Source organism: Zootoca vivipara, chromosome 2, assembly GCF_965207765.1.
Source record: "Zootoca vivipara chromosome 2, rZooViv2.hap1.1, whole genome shotgun sequence".
Lineage (NCBI taxonomy): Eukaryota > Metazoa > Chordata > Lepidosauria > Squamata > Lacertidae > Zootoca > Zootoca vivipara.
Genome location: NC_142584.1, coordinates 113,585,299 through 113,608,705, shown reverse-complemented (window position 1 = coordinate 113,608,705; position 23,407 = coordinate 113,585,299). Strand labels below are relative to the sequence as shown.

Below are 23,407 nucleotides of genomic sequence, written 5' to 3'. Positions count from 1 at the left end.
AATATTATAAATATTACTTTTTTGGCGGCGGGGGACGGGGAGAAGCTAGTACTGTCAGAGGATAACATTATTTTAAATTACGTTGGATTTGACAACCTGTCAACGTAAATGGTTTTGCTGTGTCCTCACTACGGCTAAAAGACTGAGTCAGTGGAATGATAAATCTATAGCCCCCTTTATTCTGACAACTCTTGCAACATACAGACAGATAGCTTATACGGTAGACGCAGATTGTGTATGGACAAATAGAATGGCATTTGGAATACATTTATAAAAAAATACAGTGGGTTATAAATAAATGGATAGGTATTAAAATAATAATTTCACTTATATACCTCTGTATTATGGAATTATAGTGGTTGTTTCTTTTTGGTATTTTTTAATGCGCCTTTTCTCCCCCTCCCCCCCCCCCGGCCGCTTTATTTTGTTCAATTGAAATGTTTTAAATAAAATAGAATTAAAATAAATCAGCAGCAACATCATACTAAACGAGCACTCAAGGCAAAGCCCCATGGTGCTGATGGGAGGGCACCAAGCTTGGGGAAAACTGCATCGTGGCATCTGACGTTAGCATCCTTTCAGCTGTCACAAGACTCTGAAAATGGTTCTCCCACCCTACCGCCTTTTCCTCCTCCCGTAAATAGGGTTAAGGAGAGCGAGTCTTCGTTCCTAGAGAGGCCGCGAGAGCCTTTTCCGGCTTCGCTCAACCTTGGCTGGAGGACCCGAGAGAGCAGGGCAGCTGGTGGGAGGTGATGTCGGTGAGTGTGAAAAGCGCCCGCTTTCGGGTTCAGCAGAGCTCTTCGTCAGGCTGGAGGCTAAGCAGAGCAAGGGGCAAAGGAGAGAGGGGTGTGGAAAAGGGCTTGGCGATGTTGCGCCCACAAAGCCCGCATTTAATTGCATTAAATCCCAGTCTTCGATGGAGAGGAGACTGCAAGCTCAGTTGGGTAAGGGCGTAGTAGTTTTCTCTGCAAGTTTCAGGTTACACCGAGGGTTGCTGGGAGAAAATGTCTCCACAGCCCCAGATGGAAATCTGCAATCTCCTCCAACACTCCCTCTTAAAGCTGTTACTAAATACTATATTTAATAACGCACACTTTTTCTTGTTTGCTTAGCAGCCAGTCTCTTGGCAGCAGAAAGCGGGAAAGTTGGCCTCTATTTTTCCGATATTTAGGTTGTTGTGTCCAAATCGATGCCTTGCTATGAGGATCGTTGGAGAGGGCTTGGAATCGCTTCTAGACTGTCTCTATTTTTGAGTGTTTGGGGTATTTGGGGGAAGTCACATCTGTACGGCCAATAGAGGTTTCCCACCTGATGTTACTGGTTCAAACCACGGCAAAATCTTTACAGTGCAGAGAGAAAACAGCAAAGTCATCAATTTTCTCAACTGAAATTGAAGTTTTTTTGTGGGGGCGGGGAGGGAATACAGATGAAAACACAGACTTTCATAATTCAACAACAACAATAATCTCCTCTTAAGATTTGGAAACATGCATTGTCGCTGAATATTGATATTATTCTTTGTTTCCATTTGGCAGAAGCATTCCCCATGAAGAATATTGATTTATGATTATACCCTGCAGAGAGAGGATAATATTTTCAGGCAATGCATTGGTTTTTGGAGGGAACAAGTACTTGGAGTGCTTCTGGCTCAGCCCTGTTTTTTACTACAGTGTCTGCTGAGCCGAGAAGTGTGTCTGCCTGGGTCTCCAGCCGCAGTCTGCATTAGCAGGACTGAAGCAGAAGGGGATTCAGTGCGCCTTGAATCAGAGAAAGGAAGAGAAAAGGGCCTTTCTGTCAACATGGTCAAGATTACTAGGAAATTCTATCAAAGACGGAGTGCTCCAGACATATTATGAAAAAGGTCTTGAAATAGATGATGAGAGGATTATAATTCTAAAAGAGGTCTTGAAGAAGAGAGAGGATTATAAATTTTTGACAGAGGCCCTTAAAAAGTAAAAAAATATCTGCTTCAGATGGGAACTCCCTGAAGGGTTTTCCTTGTACTTACAAAGGCAAAAAAACAGAGGTGTGTAGATTTAGACAGAATTATATGGAAAACAGATTTGAAAGAAGGGAAATTACCAATTCAATTCCCCCGCCCCATGATATACAATCTCCCCTCCCATCATGGCAAGAGGGTCTTTCAACAGTCAAAGCTTTCCTCAAAGGATCCTGGGAACTGTAGCTTGTTAAATATCCTCAGAGTTCATAGGAGTCCCCTCCCCATCTTTTCCTCACAGGGCTATAATTCCCAGAATGGTTTAAATGATCAATGCTCCTCTTTCCTTTTCTGTACCTCGTTACTGAACAAGATCTCTGCTGCTCTGTTGCTAGGTTCTGAGTCCGCAGAAGCAAGAAAAAATGAATCTCCCCGGGACAGAGGATGCTCTTCAAGACACTTGGCAGGGATTGCTCTTCCAGGATATCAAGCAAGAGGCCGATGATGGAGCTGCCACCTTCTCAGGCAAGGATCCTCTTTGCTTGATTTGCCCTCTCATTCTATCCTGGGACCCACCCACCTCGGCACTTTGCAATTTGACCCCAAAGGATCAGTATCGACCACTTTGGGAAACTGTGCTTTAGAGATGGGGAACGATAGACATTCTGCTGTTATTCACCATGATTACTGGTCATTGCTAGATCTAATCTCCATGAATTTAGAGTCACACATACCCTGGTTTGTTTGTTTTAAAGGCAGAGATTATTTAATAATTTGGATTATGTTCAACAACCCGAGGTTTGACTGTATCAGATACAAAGGAGTAAAACTATCCTGACTGAAAACAATAGTTAAAAGTACATTGAAACACATTAAAAACACGCCTTAAGATGCAGTTTGCCCTGACGGCGGCCTAGTGGTCTGCATCGCCTGCACCTTGGTTTTCAATAGCCTGGATTAATAGGAAGGCCTTAGGATAACAAAAAGGAAGGCAGTTTAACATCTCCTGAGAGGGAATTCCGCAGTATGGGGGCTGCCACAGAAAAGGCTCTGTGCTTCTGACAGAGAATGGCCTCACCTGAGGATCTCAAAACCCAGGCAAGTTCGTATAGGGAGATATGATGTTTCAGGTGGGGCTTCCGAGCACATTTCAAAGGCAGCCCCACGTAGAGCAGGTTACAGCAGTCCAACTGGGATTCAGGCATGTAGCACCGTGGCTGTTTCCATGCAGCTGCTCCTAGTGTGTAGCCAGAGCTTGCTTGCTTGCTTCCTTTTTCTGCCCCTCGCATCTCTCTCCAAAAAAAGACGCACATTGGAATTCTGTTCTTATTCCGGCAGGTGATGAGTGGATGCGTGGGAATGAGCCAAATCAGTCTGGAAATCCTGCAGAAGTGGAACCGCATGCGATGCTACTGAGAGGAGCGGAACAGAATTCATCTTGGAGCCCCAATCTGAGAGATGAAGCCTCTGAGAGCCAGCAGGGAAACTGCCTAGCAGAAGAGGAGGACAACTTGATTGATCACCAGGGCAGGTACGAGGAACTGGAGGACAGAATATTCCAGCAGGGTCTCCCCGAGGATCAGCACGAAAAGGGACCCCTTGAGTGTGTAAAAGTCCCAAGGGAGGCATCTGATCTTCTGTCACATGGAATAATCCAAGCCAGCAGGACTACGTTCAAATGCCCAGATTGTGGCCAAAACTTTAACAGTAGATCGGTCCTCATTAAACATCAGAGGATCCACACGGGAGAGAAGCCTTTCAAATGCTCCGTTTGTGGGAAGGGCTTCCGCCAACACTCTCACCTTGTTAACCACGAGAGAATCCACACTGGAGAGAAACCGTACAGCTGTCCCAGCTGCGGGAAAAGCTTTGGTGACCCCTCGCACCTCATCAGGCACAAGAGGACCCACATGAGAGAGAGGCCATACAAGTGCTTGGTGTGTGGAAAGAGTTTCTGCACAGGGAACGAGCTTCTCATGCACGAGAGAATCCACACGAGCGAGAAACCGTGCCAGTGCACTGCCTGTGGGCAAAGCTTCACCAGGATGTCGGTCCTCATTAGCCACCAGAGGATGCATACGGGGGAGAAGCCACACAAATGCTCCGAGTGCGAGAAGTGCTTCCAATACAATTCGCAGCTCGCAAAACACCAGAGAATCCACACAGGAGAGAAGCCCTACAAATGCTCCGAGTGCGGGAAGTGCTTCCGACAGCATTCCCAGCTCATGAACCACCAGGGAATCCACACAGGCGAGAAGCCCTACAAATGCTCCGAGTGCGGGAAGTGCTTCCGGCAGCAGTCGCAACTTGTGAAACACCAGAGAATCCACACGGGAGAGAAGCCCTACAAGTGTGCAGAGTGCGGAAAATGCTTCCGACAGCACTCTCAGCTCGGGAGCCACCAGAGAATCCACACAGGGGAGAGGCCATATGCGTGTTCAGATTGTGGGAGGGCCTTCAGCGACCCGTCTCACCTCAACAGACACAAAAGAACCCATACTGGAGAGAAACCTTGTGAGTGCTCTGTTTGCGGGAAGAGCTTTAGCACCAGTGCCTATCTTACTACTCACATGAGAATCCACACAGGAGAGAAACCGTATCAGTGCTCAGAGTGTGGGAAAAGCTTCAACCACAATTCAGGTCTCCTTGCCCATGAGAGAATCCACAGGGGAGAGAAGCCATATAAATGCCCAGAATGTGGCCAGAGCTTTAGCAGCAGATCAGTCCTCATTAAACATCAGAGAATCCACACAGGAGAGAAACCTTTCAAATGCTCCATTTGTGGGAAGGACTTCCGCCAGCACTCGCAGCTCATGAACCATGAGAGAACCCACACGGGGGAGAAACCCTTTAGCTGCCCCGACTGTGGGAAAAGCTTTGGAGACCCCTCGCACCTGATCAGGCACAAGAGGACCCACACACGAGACAGGCCGTACAAATGCCTGGCCTGTGGGAAGAGCTTCTGCACAGGGAACGAGCTACTCGTGCACGAAAGGACCCACACAAGCGACAGGCCGTGTCGGTGCTCGGAATGTGGGAAATGCTTCCGGAGGAGGTCGGCCCTTATTAGTCACCAGAGAATCCACACGGGAGAGAAGCCGTACAAATGCTCCGAGTGCGGGAAATGCTTCCGAGAGCGCTCACCGCTTGTGAAACATCAGAGAATCCACACAGGGGAGAAACCGTACACGTGTTTGGAGTGTGGGAAGTGCTTCCGTCAGCTCTCGCAGCTTGTGAACCACCGGAGAATCCACACAGGGGAGAGGCCGTTTGTGTGTCCCGAATGTGGGCGGAACTTCAGTGACCCCTCACACCTCTTCAGGCACAAGAAAATCCACGTAGCACGAGAAACCCTGTAAAGGTTTGCATCATCTACCTTCTTACTCATCTGAGAATCCAAATCATTGAGTTAGGAGAGAAACCGTATCAGCAATCAAGAGTGCTTCAACCATGTTTATGGCTCCACAGCAGAGAGAAACTGTACAAAGGAACAGATTGCAGGAAAAGCTTCCATGGTGATCATCACACACAGGAAAGCAAAAACGGTGCAGAAACAAGATTACGGTGGAAGGGTTTTTTTAGCCAGGCTGAGCTAGTTTCTCACCAGAGCAGGATTGGTCTCAAAACTGTCCACCTCCAGCAAACACTTAAAAGGGCTGAAACTTACTTAAACCCCCAGCAACAAACATGAGGCCCACCAATCATAAGGTGCAAGGGCAGAGCTAGTCGCAAAATGGTGGCAGATCTGAGATGAACTTCAGCACAATCAGCTGCAAATCACTGCTCCCTGATCTCAGTTTCTAAATCCTTTGCCTTAGCCATTTCCTTGTAACACAGGCTTCCACAGTTAGCTTTCCTCAAGCTGTGAGCAGTATCATGGAAGTATCATGTTAGCTTCATTTTAGGCAGAATTTTGCTCTAAGTGGAGAAGTCAAATTATTTTATGTTTCCTTTCTCTCCATGCACCTATCACAAGTAATTTTATTCATCTCCTGCTATTTCTTCTCCTTTCCTCCTTTCACCGTTCCCTATGCCCACCCCAAGCTGCCAGTTTCTTTCATTCCTCCTGTTAACAGCTATCTTCCTTTTATCCTTTCATTGCTATTCTCAGGTGTGTGTGGATTTCTTAGGGGGAGGGCGAAATATTATTATTGTTATTTGAAATATTAACCTTTGAATATCTGATTTCCCTCAATATTTCCTCTGGCCCTTTCCCTCCAGAGGAAGGAGATCTTCATTTCTTCCTGCTCCTCTTTTCTGTCTCCCAGGAAACTTGACCCGGTGTGCAATAAAATTATATGGTGCTGACATTGGTCCAACAGTTTGGGAACCAGGCAGGCGAGTGAGGAGAAAGCACTGGACAGGTGATGGCGCTGAGCCTCACCTGAGACTGGATTGAGATTCCTGGCCTGCTGTTTTAAGAAATACTATTTAGCAGAACCCATAGGCAAAAGAAGCCTTACAGACTCTTTCGAGTTTAATGAACACCTGTTTACACACAGAGCATAAGAAGAACCTGCTGGATCAAGCCAGTGGCCCCTCTAGTCCAGCATCCTGTTCTCACAGTGGCCAACCAAATGTCTGGCTAGCAGGACTGATAAAACTGTCCCCAAATCTGGGTGGCACTGTGGTCTAAACCACTGAGCCTCTTGAACTTGCCTATCCTAAGGTTGGTAGTTTGAATCCCCGTGATGGGGTGAGCTCCCGTTACTCTGCCCCAGCTCCTGCCAACCTAGCAGTTTGAAAGCACACCAGCGCGAGTAGATACATAGGTACCACTGTGGTGGGAAGGTATACGGTGCTTCCGTGTGCTCTGGCACTCGTCACGGTGTCCCATTGCGCCAGAAGCTGTTTAGCTATGCTGGCCATATGACCTGGAAAGCAGTCTGTGCACAAATGCCGGCTCTCTTGGCCTGAAAGCGGAAATGAGTGCTTGCACCCAAAGTTGGATTCGACTGGACTTAACCAGAGGTCCTTTACCTTTACCCCAAATCAGCCATAAATATACTGTATAAGCTAAAAAGGTGTGGATTTTGGACTATTGCAGAATGGTAGGGTGTGTGAAAGTAAGTAAATGCTGAGACTGTTGTGGATCAAAATTTTAATACCATGGGGTTGGAAATACAGGTGAAACTCAGAAAATTAGAATATCGTTGAAAAGTGCATTTATTTCAGTAATGCAACTTATTATTTTTTCTTTTTCTTTTTACAAATGATTTCTTTTGGAAATTCCACAGTAATAAAACAAATAGTTACAATAATACAAAAATAAACATCGCTATTACATTTCATTAATTACATTCCATTTATAAATGACCCGCCTAACGACAAATAATTACAACAAATAAAGGCTTGACATATCTTGCTTTGCATGTCATGCATCTATCTCATATATTGGTTTCACCTTTCAAGTTGCGTTACTGAAATAAATGCACTTTTCGACAATAATCTAATTTTCCGAGTTTCGCCTGTATATTAAAATTTTGATCCACAGCAGTCTCAGTATCGACTTACTGGTGCTGATACGTTTGTTCAGGGTGGTCACGCAGTATGAATACAGCAGCCACACAATCCCTGCTGGGTTGTAGAGCTCTTCCTCCAACAAGGATGAGCCTGACAGGCTGGATCAGACAGGAGGCCCAGCCAGCATCCTGCTTTCCTAGTGGCCAAACAGATGCCCCAAAAGGAACCCCAAAAGCAGGACCTCCATGTAATAGCATTTTGCCCACTTGTGATTCCCAGCAGCTATTATCCAGAGGTAAACTACCTCTGGCAGTGGAGGTCGAACTTAGCCAGCTTTATGCCCCATGAATTTGATTTAAATCCTTTAAAGCCATTGCATCCTGCAGGAGCGAGTTCCATAATTAAACTCTGTGCTTGCCTGGAATCTTCCAACATCCTGCTTTGCTGGATGTCCCAGAGTTATTAAAATGTGTTCTGAGCATGTAAGAACAGCTGGATCAGGCCAAGGAGCCCATCTGGTCCAGCTTCCTTAATTCCTCCAAACATCCAGCCAGAGTCCTTTGGGTGGGCCATAGCAGAACATAAAGACCACATCCCTCCCATGCAACTGATACCCAGAGGTAGACTGGCCCTAGAGATGGAGTCTCCATTCGGCTGCCACGGCTAATAGCCTTTGCTTAGGGTTGCCAAAAGCTGTTGAGCTTTTTTTAGACACCCCCCCCCCCAATTCAGGACAAAGCGCCGCATTTCAGAAATTCACCCCGGACATCAATTCCACCTTTGAAATGTAAAATCCCAGTAATGTCCAGGAAAATCAGGATGTATAGGATCAGGATGCCTTATGTTTGAAAAGCATTCTCCCACACATAAGTTATGTGACTGCCACCTTTATTCTAGATTCTTTTTTTACAATTTTTTAACCAGTGTGGGTAGAGAGACCCCTGTAAGCTCATGTCAGATTGGAGAAGTGTTCCTTTCCCAGTCATGAGAGCACTGTGTTGGTGGTTCAGGAGGGAGAGACTTCAGAGTGTGGTCCATGTTGAATTAGTCCATATTTCTGAAGCTATGTATAAACCATGGAGAAATAAATATTTGCAGGAGGGGAATTCACTTTCAGGTGCTCAAAATTCTTCTAGAACTTTTGGGGGGAGTTTTGCTACCTGAATAAATTATCACCTTGCTTGGCATAACCTAGTCTGCAGTTTATTTCTATTTTGCAAAAAGATATGGTAAGTTATGGGGAGAAGGAAGGAGCTATGCAGGGCCCTGCGGCTAGATTCCAGCCCTGGGACCTCTGATGGACTCTTACTGGGTTCTGTGATTTCAGCAAGCATCACTCACATTGTATTTCAAGCACTTCTGAATCCACAAGGACTAGAAATTTGCTTTTTAAAAAACTGAGTTCCTTAGGAGACTTGAGTTGTGTCTTTCCTCATATTCTCTTTTTGGTGTGCCTACATTCACAGCCTGTCCAGAACTGTACTTATGGTTTAACACACCATTTATTTATTTTTTGAAAGAGCAGCTGCCAGTTTCGTAAGCTTTATTCCAGCCTTCCAGCTCCTACCCAATTATATAATTCTTGATTTGTTTTCCAGCATTTTCTGTACTGTCATTGAAGCTGCAGGCAAAGTTCGCAGTTCATCTAAAATAGGGTTTCTCAAACTTGGGTCTCTCTCCAGCTGTTTTTGGACTATAACTCCTATCATCTCTAGCTAGCAGAACCAGTAGTCAAGGATGATGGAAATTGTAGTCCAAAAAAATAGCTGGAGACTCAAGTTTGGGAAACCCTGATTCTTGGCAATCCCCCCCCCAAAAAAAAAGTATTCAGCAGTTTACATGCTGCTGTGCTGAAGTATAAAATATACTAACACTAAGAAAACATTGGCACACACAGAGTGGAATTTGAATTGTTTATTTTCCCCAACAATTGCAATCTGTAAGCTTAAAGGCCCAAAGGGTTGGATTTCTGAAATAATGCCATGGGCCTCCGGTTGTGACCTGACAGAAGATGGTCCGATGAACTAGAAATCACCCAAGATATTTGAACTAATTCATTAAACACTGTTCAACCAATGCACTTAACCTTGGCACATGAGAAGATGCCTGTTTTACAGCTGGGGTTTATTTTTTAACCCCTAAGGTATGAGCAATATCTACAACAGCCAAGGGCCACCTGCTAGGACTGGACTACATCCCTAGCCACTAGACATGCATATTATTATTATTTGGGGGGAGGGGTCAGAATTAGGGCAGACTAAACCCGTCTTCTTTCCCCAGCCCCTCCGCCACACACAATCGGTGTTTTGTGGGGTCAAGAAACGTCTCTTTCCCACAGACGTCTCTCCCAAAGCTTCCGGGTCTCTGGTTTCAACTTTTGAGCTTCTTCTTCAAGGGACCTGCTTGTCTCTTTGCCCTTTTGGTGCCTGTTTGCAAATCCACCTCCATGGGATCCCCTCTCTCTCCCTCCGCGACACTTTTATCCACCGATGGCTCTGCCACCTTTCGGTCGCGGCTCCTTCCCTTGGCTGCTGGATTTTTCTCCGGGAAAAGCCCAGGCGGGTACAAGTCGCTCATGCTGTCGTCCGTTCCGCTGCTCTCGCTGCTGGACGGATGCTCCCAGGATCCCTTCCGATCGGACTGCCGGTGGATCCCTGCCGGTGGATCATCCCGGGGACGGGGCTTCCGGAGCAAGCACGCGGGGACGTACTTCGTGCCCTCCTTCTCGCATTCTTCATACCTTCTCAGCGCCTTCTGATAGCGCCGGCCTTGCACGTGGCGGAGGACGTGCGCCGGGATCCTGTTGATGTGGCGTAGGGTGAGCTTGCAGAAGAGCTGCGCGGGGTTTTTAGTGCTGGGCACGATGTGCGGCCCATACTCGCCGTAGTCCAGCGCCCCGGCCGCCTGGACCAGCCGCGAGTACTTCTTGCCATTCGTGTAGGCCTGGAGCTCCGGCAACCGGCAGGGCAACTCGTGGCCGGTCAGGGCGCAGCGGACTTTGTCCCCCGCAGGCAGGAGGCGCAGCGCAGGATGCTCCCGCAAGAAGCTCCGCACCGCGTCTGCCGGACCATCGCGCGCCGCCTCGCACATGGCCGCTGTGGGTGGGGCTACGGTGGCCGCGAGGGAAATAAGGAGCGGCAACAGCCAATCAGGTCCGCCCTGGCTGCCGCTCCTAGAGACGTGGGAAACGATCGCAGACCTGGCACTCATAAACAGTTCCGGCTCCCTGCCCTCACCTCCCCCATATGCGGGGCGAAAAGCGAGGTGAAGAGCTGGTTTCTTAATAATGATGATGACGATAACAATAATAATGGTGGTGATGATGTTTGGGTGAAGACTCCATACAGGAATCTTGGAGAAAGATTATAGGCGTATAGGCGGCGAAGGGGTTCCCTGTGTGTTTTGTTTATTGTTATTGATTAAATTTGTATGCTGCCCTATAGGTACTGTACCTGCAGGTCTCAGGGTAATTCACAATCTAAAATCACAATATAAAAACAAAAAATACATAATATAAATAATAATAATAATAATAATCCAATAACCCACCCACCCCATTTTGTGGCAGAAGCACCTCCTCAACCCTTTGTGTTTTAACTTTTTGCCTGGGTGGGATGTTCTAATTTTATTTTTTTTTAAAGAAATTTCTTCTAGATTTTTTTTTAATGCTGGTTTTTATATATGTGTGTTTTTGCTTAAAATATTTAAGTCTCTTTGAACTGCTGGGTCAAAAAACGGCTAATAATTTTAATAAGTAATAAGAGGGACTGATAGTTAAACCCCTCTAAAAAATCATAGATCTGTGAGAATGATAGAGATCACCCAACAAGCACCATTAACAAACAACAGGTTCCCAATATTCTTTAAACCAGGGGTCAGCAAACTTTTCCAGCAGTTTGTGCTCAGACCTTGTGGGGACCGGACTATATTGGGGTGGGGGTGAACGAATTCCTATGCCCCACAAATAACCCAGAGATGCATTTTAAATTAAAGGACATATTCTACTCATGTAAAAACACAGATTCCCAGACCATCCGATGGCTGGATTGAGAAGGCGATTGGACTGCATCCGACCCCCAGGCCTTAGGTTGCCTACCCCTGCTTTAAACAGTCCCGTGACTAAAAATGAAAGTAGCAACCCACCGCCGTTATGTTGCCCAATTGAGCATTTGAAGAGCATTTGCTTCCTTTCAATCCGGTATTCAGCGTAGCAGACAGGTAAATGTGTGACTCTGGTGTATCAAAATACACTGCCTACGACGCACGTGCTTTAAAATGGGTCTGGGACTCAGTGAAATAAAATTCCTAATTGGCTGAATATCAGAAATCAAAGGCTTTGTTTCCAGAAATGTGAGGCATGGATAACAGTAGTAAATAATATTCAATGATTTCCCGGGGCTGGAAATGTCTTCCTATATACATAAAAACGTAAGGCTGTTGTTACACTTCAGTTCATGTGACTACTTCTCAGGGGACAAGCTATCTCCAACATACAACAGCATGGCAGGCAGCTGAACGAACAAGCAGCGCAGATGGCAGGCAGCTGTTTAAAGGAGAGTGAGAGGTGTGCTATGTTGAACACAGCTGCAGCCACCTTTAACAGCCAGGGAGGTGCTTCAGAGATCCATAGAATCCTATATAATAATATGCAAGTGTTTCTGCGTCCAGTCCCTGTGTCCGCACTACTGCGCATGTGCCCCACGGACACAGGGATTGGACGCAGAGACTGGACACACACACACCCCCACCTACCGTTTCCCTGCGGCCGCCAACCGCCGCTCCTGGCCGGACTGAGCGTTGGTGGCGGGGGGGGGGAGCGCGCGCAAGCGCTTCTCCAAACCCCGGGATGTCTCCTTCCTGTCGGCGGCTGGGGGAGAGGAAGGAAGGAGGAGAAAGGGCTGCTTTCCCCTCCTTCGTTCCTGCCCCCCTGCCGCCGACAGGAAGGACAGGTCCCGGGGTTCGGAGAAGCGCTGCGCTAGCGCTTCTCTGAACCCCGGGATGTTCTAGCGCCCGTTTACTTAACGGGCTGAATTACACTAGTTGCATATAAAATTGTAGAGCTGGAAGGGACCCCATGAGTCATCTAGTCCAACCCCCCTGCATTGCAGGAATCTCAACTAAATCCATGACAGATGGCCATCCAACCTCTGCTTTAAAAACTTCAAGGAAGTCCACCACCTCCCAAGGTAGACTGTTCCCCTGTCAAACAACGCTTACTGTCAGGGAGTTCTTCCTGATGTTAGCCAGAATCTCCTTTCTTGTAACTTGAAGCCATTGCTTCAGATTTTACCCTCCGAATGCAGGAGAAAACAAACTTGTTCCCTCTTCCATGTGAGAGCCCTTGAGGTATTTGAAGATGGCTATCATATTTCCTCTCAGTCTCGTCTTATCCAATCTAAACATACCCAACTTCCTCAACTGTTCTTAATTAAGGCTTGATTTCCACCTAGAGCTCCTGAAGGAGTTTTAAACTCCAAAACCCATAGAGCAAGCTACAATGAAGAATTTTGCTTCAATGAACACCAGAGCTTGCCCCCCCCTTCCCACTTTTTTTTTGTCCTGTCGTTTTAAGGTGTTCTGCCCCAGCCCCCATTCTGCTGCATACTCAAATCTTAGAGGGGCAAAACAAGATGTAATATGCATCCCTTTTAAAACAAGATATTTTTATTTTTAATTTCCAGATTTCCTTAGTTTCAGAAGCTGCAGTCTTTGCCTATACAGTGGTACCTCGGGTTACAAACGCTTCGGGTTACAAACGCTTCAGCTTACAGACTCTGCTAACCCGGAAGTAGTACCTCGGATTGAGAACTTTACCTCAGGATGAGAACGGAAATCGCGCACCGGCAGCAAAATGGTACCTCAGGTTAAGAACAGTTTCAGGTTAAGAACGGACCTCCAGAACGAATTAAGTTCTTAACCCGAGGTACCACTGTAGATACCAGGCTACTTTGTAACTGAACCAGCAGACATTCAAACTGAGGCACTTTTGCACCAAGGCCACCTTCACACAATCCATTTATAACGCACTTTCAAAAATCATGGCTTCCCTCCAAAGACTTCTGGGAGTTGCAGTTTGCTAAGGGTGCTGAGAGTTGATAGGAGACCCCACTATTCCCCTTCCAGTGTTACTATTCCCATAGTTGTTGTTATTATTACTATTTATTAAATTTGTACATCTGGGGGGTGGAGCAAGGGTCCCCTAACAACTCTTTAACAAACTACAGCTCCCAGAATTATTTTTGGGAAGCCATGACACTTCAAAGTGGTATCATGGCGTCTTAAAATGTGTGGCGTAAACATGGCCAAGTTCCGAAACTTAACAATTATGACGTGGGGTGGAAATGGGCTGGTAGAACTTTTGGGGGGTTTGAGGAAGGGCGAAACCAAGGATGGGGGGGGGGCTGCTGTGAGCACTCTAAATGTTGCTGAACTACAATTCGGCTAAGGGGAGTTCAAATGGATAAGCGGCCTGAGGGGATGTGGCCGGTTTATAAGAAACAGCTTCTACCCCAATACAAGAGTTTGTATTTCATTGACACAATGACCCTCTAGGTCTGTGTTGGACTCCAACTCCCCGGCCGGCATGGTCAGTGGTGAGGGAGAAAGGGCGTTATAGCCCGGCAAAAATAATTTGGGGGGGGGGAGGGAATCTGGAGGTCCACAGGTTCCCTACCCCTGCTGTTATGTGACTTCTTTCTTGGACGCCTCTTCTTTTAGAACGGTTGTTGAGCTGGAGTTTCCCTGCAACTGGGGCTGCCCCAGAGAATCTCCCCCATGTGGGTTTCTTCCTGTTTAATGAGCTGGGCTGGAGCTGGAAAGCTTTCCGAAAGCGGCTTCTCGCCTGTGTGGGTCAGTTTGTGCCGCCGGAAGGACGTCCCGTCTCTGTAGCACCTCCCGCAGTCCGAGCACTGATAGGGCTTCTCCCCCGTGTGGATCCTCCGATGCCTCCGCAAGGATGTCCGGGTGCCGAAGCATTTCGCGCACTCGGCGCATTCGTAGGGCTTCTCCCCCGTGTGCGTCTGCCAGTGGATCACCAGGTTGGTCCTCTGGCTGAAGCTGCGCCCGCACTCCGAGCACCCAAAGGCCTTCCCGGCTCCAGCACGTTTCAGGGCGCACTTGGCGAGCGAGCCTTCGCTGCACCCTCGGCCCTCACGCCCCTCTCTTGCGCACACCGATGATTCCTGCGTGGCCGCTTCCCCTTCGTGAGGGGAGCCTCTCTGGTCCTGCTGTTGCTGCTCACGCCGTTCCCTCACGTGTGTTATGCCGTGCCTGAAAAGGTACTGCGCCTTGCTGAAGCCTTGCGCGCAGACCGAGCACGTATACGGCTTGTCGCTCGGGTGCCCCTCTTCATGCTTCAGGAGCTCCTCCAGGTTCTGGAAGCCCTTCCCGCAGTCTGCGCACTTGTGGGCTTTGGTGCGCATCTGGGCCGCAATGTGCCTCCTGGCGGCCGTCCAGTCACTGAAGCGGCGCCCGCACTCTGTGCACTCGTAGGGCTTCTCTCCCGTGTGGATCCTCTCGTGCCTCTTGAATGAGGTCCTGTCGCTGAAGCTCCTTCCGCACTCAGCGCACTGGAAGGGCCTCTCCCCCGTGTGGGTCCTTCGGTGGCCGCTGAGGTGCGCCTGCTGGCTGAAGCACTTCCCGCAGTCGGAGCACGCAAACGGCTTCTCTCCCGTGTGGGTCCTTTCGTGGATGATGAGCTTCCCTCGGCTGGCCAGCCTTTTCCCGCACACCAAGCATTGGTGCGTCCTCCGTCCCGGAAGACTTGCTTGGTTCGGGACAAGGAGGTCAGGATTCTGCATGAAGGCCTTCATGCTTTCGAAAGCTCCCTCGCTCTGGAAGATTCCCAGCTGGGCCAAATAATCCTCAGGCTTGCCATATCCTTCCAGGCAATTAAGGAACTGGACTTGGCTTTCATGCGAGCGGCTCCCCAGTTGCCCCTCGTCGTCTTCTGCCCATGCGCTACCGAGCGCATCTTCTGGCTCAGCTCTTCTCAACAAAGCATCACCGCACAGTTCCACATCTCTAGAACTTTCCGGGCCATTCGTCTGCTTCTCACACCCCTTCTCAACCCCTGCTGGAAGAAGCAGAGAATTGTGACATAAGATTTTTGTTGGTTTTTTAAAATCTTCTGTCTGGTTTTTTTTTAATGCTGCCTGGTGTTTTGTTTAATTCTGCTGATAGCTTAGCATATTGTGGGGTGTGTGTGTGTGTGTGTGTGTGGTTTTAGTGTGGGATTTGGACTTTCTGTAAGCTACTTTGGGAACCTATTAAAGGGCAGCGTGTAAATCAAAGAAGAGTGAATCTAAATAAATACCCAAAGAACTCCTTCCTCTTGATCTCTCCTCTCTTTCAGCAGCTCCCTGGACAAATATATCACTTTCTTCTTCCTCTTCATCCAGCCAGGAGACGAATTCGGGTTTGAGAAGCCAAAGTCCTTCAGAGGAAACAAAACAAAAAACCACCAAAACAACCTTTTTAATTTTTGTGACTTCTCGAAAAGGGCTCCACTCCACCTTACTGGCGCTCTTCAGACACCAGAAAAGTGGCTAGACTCTTCCACAGGAAAGCTATCTCAGGATTGTCTTCACTGAATGGCAACAGCTTTCCAGGGAATCAGGCAAGGAGCCTTTCCTAATCCCGCCTGGAGGTGCTAGCGATTGAACCTGAGATTTTCTGCTCGGCCACAGAACTGCAACTCTTCCCCACTTTGCCATGTCCGCCCTCAAATGTGGAGCTGCCCCCGGCCGCGTTCCCCTATACAATTAAATAATTCTTATACCCCTTCAGCAGCCACAGCTTCCGCACCCAAAACATCCTGGGGACTGTAGTTGGTTAAGGGTGCTGAGAGCTGACAGCAGACCCCTGTTCTCACAAAGTGACAATTCCCAGACTGGTTTAACAATCAATCCCTCTTCCCAGGGAATTATGGGACTTTTACCTCTGCAAAGGGAATAGGGGCCTCCTAATAACTCTTAGCACCCTTAATAAACTACAGCTCCCAGAATTCTTTGGGGGCAGCCATGACTGTTTAAAGTGCTATCATAGAGCTGTAAATATGAAAGTGCCATCTGTGGGGTCAGGTGGATTATGAATATCCTGCCCCCAGCAGGGAAGGTGTTGAAATTCAGCTGCCAAAACACACCTTGAGATGAACCAAACCAATAACCAGTACCCACATTCTGTGCTTTTTGAACAACGTCCTTACCCAAGGAGACCACGTTCCCATAATTATCCAGCATAACTTCCCTGTACAGGGCTTTTTGGCCGGCATCCAGAAGACTCCACTCGGCGCTGGAGAAATACACGGCCACCTCTTCAAAAGTCACCTGCTCCTGAAAGAGGAAAGAGCACCGTCAACTTCTCAGCAGCGTGATTTCTCATTTGCTCACAGGGTTGCTATCTAGAGAGGGCTGTGCCACCGTTTCCAGGGAGCGTAGGAAAAGCATGGGATGTGGAGCTGAGCAAAGAATGCAGCTTCCACGCTTGTTTAAGGTTCTAGTCCTCATGGGTGTAAAGATCTGCTAGAAAGCAGGCGGAGCTACAGTTCCCAGAGTTCCCCGTGAAGAAGGGTTGCATGTTAAACCGCTCGGGGAATTGTAGCTCTGTGATGGGGATAGGGGCCCCCTAATAATAATAAATCTTATTTTTTAAGTAATACTTTTTATTAGTTTTCAATTACAATCCAATAATAGCCTCATTATAACAATGCCAATTTATAATACAATTACTAATACCAATCGTTCAAATACCGAATTATATAATTTAGATAAGGTGGTTCCCCGTGTGCTAGAATTGATGGTGGATGCGTTTCTTGATTTCGGCGTTCCAGAATCTTATTAATTTCAATTACATTCCTGTCATAATAATAATCCCATTATACAACAACTGCAATATTAACAACTTCTATTCATGTTGACACATTAAATGATTTATAAAACTACAAGTGAGGCACTCAAACTACAGTCATACCTCATGTTACGTCTGCTGCGGGTTATGTCTTTTCAGTTTACGGAGGCGCCGAGCCTGGAAGTCCCAGAACAGGTTACTTCCAGGTTCAGCATGCGCACATGCGCAGAATTGTGTCATGTGTGTGCGCAGACGCGGTGCTTCAGGATGCAGCCTTTTCATGTTCCGAACGGGCCTCTAGAACGGATCCTGTTCGCATCCAGAGGTACCACTGTATAACTTTATTCTTCCTGTGTTTGGCAATTATTCTTTCCGTGGTGTTTCTTCCTGTCCTTGCAAGATGTTATCAGTATGTCTATCTTTTCCCAGTTGTTGCTGTTCTCCATCATGCCTGAGCTGATATCCCATTGTTGTTCCAGAAATTTCTCCCATGCTCTGTCCTGTGCTTCGTTGTTTTGCAACTTTAACAACAGCTGCAAAAGTCACTCTGTCCCAATAAATAACCTGTTTTCGCCATTTTTCCTCTCACCCTGGGAAGAAGAGCAGCCTGTCAAACTGCAGATGACTCAGTAATGAATCTTATCAGTTCCTTGGCAAGTTGACAGACTCCTTTCATCCTACCATCCCAGATTCCTGGGAAGTGGATTTTTGTTTTTGTGTTTTTTTAGGATGCCCAGAATTGCCCCCTAAGAATTCTGGGCATCCTAAAAAACAACAACCCACTTTCCATGATTCTTTGGGAGAATTCATGACCATCTAAAGTGATGTCACAGAGCTTCAGAGGTATGGCTCAAATGTCATTTAAGAATGCTCATTCCTCTATGGGCTGTTTTGAGATTTTCTCCTGTCAAGATTTTCCGGACCCCCCCATAAAACCTTTTTGTACTTCTGCGGATAGACTGGGGTTCCCTAAGCCTGTTGGTCCCTCCCACTCATGGGTGGTGCTGTTTTGGCTACTTAAGGAACAGCACCCACTGCCCGAACATCGAGAGGAAAAAGGAACGGCGCAACAGTGGTCAGCAAGCACCCATCCTGCACCTACCTTCTCAACCCCTTCGGATCACTTGCAGCAAACCCTTCTTACCTTTTCTTCTTCTTGCTCCTCACTGCTTCTTTCCCTTGGGAGGAAATTGTCGGCCGAGGCCACCGCTCGCGAACCACCCTCTGGCCCAATCGCCCTGACCCAGCTCTGCATTTCTGGGGGCAAGGCCCTCAGGAACTCTTCCAGGGCCACCAGGTCCAAAATCTGCTCCTTGCCGTGTCTCTCCGGCTTCAGCCACCGGCAGCACAGCTCCCAGAGCTGCCGGCAAACCTGCCGCGGCCACTCGGCTTCGTGGTGACTAAATGGCCGGATATATTGATGCCAAGAGTTGGAGACGCTGCTGGTCCCCCTCAGGGTATCTTCCCCACCTCTTCTCTCAAGGCCCCACATGCTCCCGGCTTGAAGAATGCAAGGACCCGCAGCCCTGCCGGCAAGGTAGCTGGCCTGCTCCTCCTCCGCCATTTTCGTCCCCGCCTTCGGATCCGCCGGCAACTGGAAGCTTGGGGTGCGGGCGCTGCCTTGCTCAGTGGCCATTTTGTGTCTCAGGCCAAGCCGGGCATCTGCGACCGGGGTGACCATTAGTCCAACGCTGACTATTAGAAGGGTGGTTGGGCACCTCAAAGCAACACACACCGCAGGCCAAAGAGGCCCAAATTTGTTCCCAGTAAGCTTCTCCCTAAGGGAAGGAGTAAGCACCATTAAAAAGGTTATGAGAGACTCTAGAGGCGAGGAGAGAGAAATGTCAGTGCAAAAGACCAGTAGTTGCAAAACCACCAGAGTTCATGGTGTTAACATATTACTTGACTTTATTTTTTTAATATAAATATATATATATTAAATTTTCTGTTTAGCAATTTAAAATACACATTTTAAGATCCGTATAATATCAATGACTTCCCTTCTTCTCTTTCAATGGTTCATTTTACATATAAATCCCTATATAAACTAAACCATCCTGTATTCCATTATTACATCCATCTAAACATATTTACACTGTTGAATTTATCTTAATGCTGCCAACATTCTCAGGTATACACAATTCTTTCCCCATATATTCAGTAAACGTTTCCTAATCTTTTAGCTTTTGTGGGCTGCAGTCCACTCCCTCTGGTGCGTGAAGTGCCATTTTGTCTATTATTATTATTATTATTATTATTATTATTATTATTATTATTATTATTATTCCTGTTACATCCTTGGCTACCCCCCCTGCACTCCCCCAGCTTTGGGGTCGCAGCATATTAAAGCCCTATACTGAGCCTGGATGAAAACGGGGCTGGCTAATCCCTCCCCTAAAACTCGTTTATTTTTATTTTTTGCAAACACACAGCCCTTTTCTTCCAACCACATCCCGCTCCTCTTTCATTAGAACTATTGCTTTTGTTAATCGCCTTCCAAAGCCACGATTTGCACGTGAGATAATCAAAACATGGGAAAAACAATAAGAATATATATATACAGTATTTAGAAGTCCCTCCAGCCCCAGATCTTTCGCTCTGTCTCGTCTCCCTGGACTTTCCCCAGGAGCTTTGTTTGAAATCCCTCCCTCTGCAATTGCAACACGCCTTGCACTCACCAAAGGATCTTCTTGCAAAAGGTGGAGGGGGGCACGCAGGAGGCATCAACGGGGCAACGTGTCCCCCACCCCTCTTGCTGGGCTGCTACTTGGGCAAAGGACCCTACCGCCGGTGCCCCCCAACCCCACGCCCCCTATGGCCGGCAGGATAGGAAGTGATGTCCTCGGTTCCTCTCCCTCCTCTTCCTCCTAATGCATCCAGGCTGTTCTGGGAAACAGGAATCTGTCGCCTTAACCCTGAGAAAGTCATTTCCACGCACCCAATTCCCCCCCCCCCCACCAAAAAACCCAACCCTGCTGGATAGGACCCAAAAGGCTCACCTCTCCTTAAAAAGCCCAGCCTCCTGCTCTGACAGTGGCCAGCTAGAAGACTGCAAGCACAAGAGCCGGCTCCTTTTTCTGTTGCAAGTATTAAGAGATAGACTGCCTCTGGCACTGGAGGCTCCATTTAGCCCTTGGGGGTCGCTAGCTGTTGTAAAATCATGACAAACGACATCTCTGGGCAGCTCTTGGTCGAATTCAGAGCTGTGGCGTTGTGGTTAAACCACTGAGCCTAGGGCTTGCTGATCAGAAGGTCGGCGGTTCGAATCCCTGTGACGGGGTGAGCTCCCGTTGCTTGGTCCCAGCTCCTGCCAACCTAGCAGTTCGAAAGCACATCAAAATGCAAGTAGATAAATAGGAACCGCAACAGCGGGAAGGTAAACGGTGTTTCCATGTGCTGCTCTGGTTTGCCAGAAGCGGCTTTGTCATGCTGGCCACATGACCTGGAAGCTATACGCCGGCTCCCTCGGCCAATAATGCGAGATGAGCGCGCAACCCCAGAGTCGGTCACGACTGGACCTAATGGTCAGGGGTCCCTTTACCTTTACCTTTACATTTTCATAGAATAATAGAGTTGGAAGAGACCACAAGGGCCATCCAGTCCAACCCCCTACCAAGCAGGAAACACCATCAAAGCATTCCTGACAGATGGCTGTCAAGCCTCTGCTTAAAGACCTCCAAAGAAGGAGACTCCACCACACTCCTTGGCAGCAAATTCCACTGTTGAACAGCTCCTACTGTCAGTAAGTTCTTCCTAATTTTTAGGTGGAATCTTCTTTCTTGTAGCTTGAATCCATTGCTCCGTGTCCGCTTCTCTGGATCAGCGGATAACAACCTTTCTCCCTCCTCTATATGACATCCTTTAATATATTTGAACATGGCTATCATATCACCCCTTAACCTTCTCTTCTCCAGGCTAAACATACCCAGCTCCCTAAGCCGTTCCTCATAAGGCCTTTGACCATTTTGGTTGCCCTCTTCTGGACACGTTCCAGCTTGTCAGTATCCTCCTTGAACTGTGGTGCCCAGAGCTGGACACAGTACTTATGTTCTTATTTTTTATTATATTGACATTTTAATAATTTTCGTGCAAAGAATGTGCAATGGGGGGGGGGCGTTGGAGGAGGAGGAGGAAGAAGATAAGGAGATGAACAACTATATCTGAAGGCAGCCCTGTATAGAGAAGTTTTTTTTAATGTGTAATATGCAGTGTTTTACAGTGGTACCCTGGTTTCCATATGTCTTGGTTTGCATACATTTTGGGTTACAAACACGTCAAACCCAGAAGTGTGTGTCCCGGTTTGCCACTTTTTTTTTTTTATTACAACCCATTTTTTGGGGATTACGAACAATTTTTTTTTTTTAGGCCCCATTGGCAAAAGCGCGCCTTGGGTTACAACCTGTTTTGGTTTACACACGGACCTCCGGAGCAGATTATGGTTGTAAAACAAGGTACCACTGTATTATGTTTTTATATACATTGGAAGCCGCCCAGACTAGCTGGGGCAACCCAGTCTGATGGGTAGGGTACAAATAATAAAATTATTATTTATTATCTGTAAGCTGCCAGGGAAGAAGGTGGGGTATAAATAAATAAATGCATAACAACAACAACAACAACAACAACAACAACAACAACAACAACAACAACAAGGAGCTACCAAACAGCTGCCAAGGAGTGTGGTGGAGTCTCCTTCTTTGGAGGTCTTTAAGCAGAGGCTTGACAGGCATATGTCAAGAATGCTTTGATGGTGTTTCCTGCTTGGCAGGGGGTTGGACTGGATGGCCCTTGTGGTCTCTTCCAACTCTATGATTCTATGAACATTCTTGGCATCCATCTGTGGCTGCAGAGACCAATAGGGGAGAGAGATGTTTTGTTGCAGCTGGGGCAGAGGAAGGCGTCCAGAGATGCTGCTGCAGAAGCACTGCAATGTTTCTTCTCTCTGCACTCCTCCCAGCGGCCATTCCTCCTCTGGTCGCTGCTACGGATACACAACCTCACTGTTTGTTTCCAGTCACATCCATTCAAGAAAGCGACTGGGGTTTGTTCAATCTGGCATGTCTTTGCACCAAGAGGAAAGTGTCGCTGGTCCTTATCTGAGAGGCGTTGTTTGCAGATGGGAGCCCTACAGAGTCTCATAATAATAATAATAATAATAATAATAATAATAATAATAATAATAATTGTCTAATGCAGGGGTGGCAGCTGGCCTGGTGCCCTCCAGGTGTTGCAACTTCAACTCCCATCAGCCCCCAGGGATGATGGGACTTGTAGTCCAGACACCTTGAGTATGCCTGCTCTTTATAAGTTCCACTGAGCCTTCTCTGTGGTGGCCCCCCAGTGATGGAATGCTCCTCCATAAAGGATCTTTTTTGGTTCCAAGTGGTTCTCCCGCATCTGAAGCTGTGGCCCAACTAGATCTGGAAGGTTCAACAATGATTACCGCAACTCTAAACACTGCACTGACTCTCTTAACAAACCACCACAGTGTTAAGAGTTTACAATGAAAAATACACTTTTTCTTTTCAAAGGTATATCATGTCCATGCCATGCTTTTCACTTTTTTTTTTAAGAACTCCTTTTTATTTGTTATAATCAGTGTTTCCTACAGGTCCATAAAAACATTTTCTCTAAAATTCTTGGATTGGGGGAAAAAACCAAACAAGCCAAATCTGATCATCGTAGAACCCCTATGCTACTTAGGAACGGGGAAAAAATCTATTAGCTATGTGAGTCAAATGTCTTTCCAATGACAAATGTCCCCATCCTAGGGCAAAGCTAATCCCAAAACGCGGAGCCACTCCTGGAAGAAGTGCTGACATAAGAGGCTGGGCAGTGGGAGAGAAGAGAAATCTAAAGCTTAAAACTCTCTGCATATATACAAATCGGCATTCATCAGTACAGTACATCGCATTCCGTACTCTCCACCCTTCAATCCCACCTCCCTCCCGCTAGAAGTGGCAAGGACCGTGTACATGCTACAGATTTATACCCTACAAACTTAAAACCTACTATAAACTTCGGCCTGTACCCCTAACCGCTACTAAGCTACGGTACTACTAGGGTTCCGTTCCCCTTGCTAAATGACATGTGTCAAAGGGGCAGTGGAATTGCGAACATCATGCCACCCCTGCTGCCGTTTGCTTAAGGACTAGTCTC

The 23,407-nt window shown here is 47.3% G+C and overlaps 3 protein-coding genes across 5 annotated transcripts; 1 reads left to right on the top strand and 2 right to left on the bottom strand.

The window, feature by feature from the left end:
- The first annotated feature begins 622 nt into the window (after positions 1 to 622).
- LOC118081156 (uncharacterized) lies at positions 623 to 7,234 on the top strand. 2 transcript variants are annotated; one of them, XM_035107413.3, is made up of 3 exons: positions 623 to 758; positions 2,335 to 2,464; positions 3,278 to 7,234. In XM_035107413.3, exons 1-3 carry the CDS (start codon positions 753 to 755, stop codon positions 5,296 to 5,298), a joined length of 2,157 nt encoding a protein of 718 aa, XP_034963304.1. In that variant the 5' UTR covers positions 623 to 752; the 3' UTR covers positions 5,299 to 7,234. The 2 variants fall into 2 exon arrangements, with proteins under 2 accessions (XP_034963304.1, XP_034963303.3); XM_035107412.3 differs by having other exon boundaries at positions 724 to 944.
- A 2,067-nt stretch (positions 7,235 to 9,301) lies between these two features.
- On the bottom strand, positions 9,302 to 10,848 carry SURF2 (surfeit 2). Its single transcript, XM_035107878.3, has one exon. The coding sequence runs from the start codon at positions 10,610 to 10,612 to the stop codon at positions 9,773 to 9,775; it is 840 nt and encodes a 279-aa protein (XP_034963769.3). The 5' UTR covers positions 10,613 to 10,848; the 3' UTR covers positions 9,302 to 9,772.
- Positions 10,849 to 13,048: 2,200 nt separating this feature from the next.
- Positions 13,049 to 20,133, bottom strand: LOC148687094 (uncharacterized). Of its 2 annotated transcripts, none has more exons than XM_088663833.1 (5): positions 19,927 to 20,133; positions 18,393 to 19,026; positions 16,608 to 16,734; positions 15,717 to 15,836; positions 13,049 to 15,476 (listed from the first exon to the last, which is right to left on the bottom strand). In XM_088663833.1, the coding sequence occupies exons 2-5, from the start codon at positions 18,927 to 18,929 to the stop codon at positions 14,116 to 14,118; spliced, it is 2,145 nt and encodes a 714-aa protein (XP_088519959.1). In that variant the 5' UTR covers positions 18,930 to 19,026; positions 19,927 to 20,133; the 3' UTR covers positions 13,049 to 14,115. The 2 variants fall into 2 exon arrangements, with proteins under 2 accessions (XP_088519959.1, XP_088519960.1); XM_088663834.1 differs by having other exon boundaries at positions 13,049 to 15,473; positions 19,927 to 20,063.
- Between the last annotated feature and the right edge of the window lie 3,274 nt (positions 20,134 to 23,407).

Bases quoted from the DNA above. Each gene is read 5' to 3' on its own strand.
- LOC118081156 (XM_035107412.3), top strand. From the start codon at position 753: ATGTCGGTGAGTGTGAAAAGCGCCCGCTTTCGGGTTCAGCAGAGCTCT. The intron at 945-2,334 runs GTAAGGGCGTAG...CTCTGTTGCTAG, and splicing joins GAGACTGCAAGCTCAGTTGG to GTTCTGAGTCCGCAGAAGCA. The intron at 2,465-3,277 runs GCAAGGATCCTC...TTATTCCGGCAG, and splicing joins TGGAGCTGCCACCTTCTCAG to GTGATGAGTGGATGCGTGGG.
- SURF2 (XM_035107878.3), bottom strand. From the start codon at position 10,612: ATGAGTGCCAGGTCTGCGATCGTTTCCCACGTCTCTAGGAGCGGCAGC.
- LOC148687094 (XM_088663833.1), bottom strand. From the start codon at position 18,929: ATGGTCACCCCGGTCGCAGATGCCCGGCTTGGCCTGAGACACAAAATG. The intron at 15,837-16,607 runs GTAAGGACGTTG...TTTCCTCTGAAG, and splicing joins TGGGAACGTGGTCTCCTTGG to GACTTTGGCTTCTCAAACCC. The intron at 15,477-15,716 runs GTATTTATTTAG...TGCTTCTTCCAG, and splicing joins AAGAGGAAGGAGTTCTTTGG to CAGGGGTTGAGAAGGGGTGT.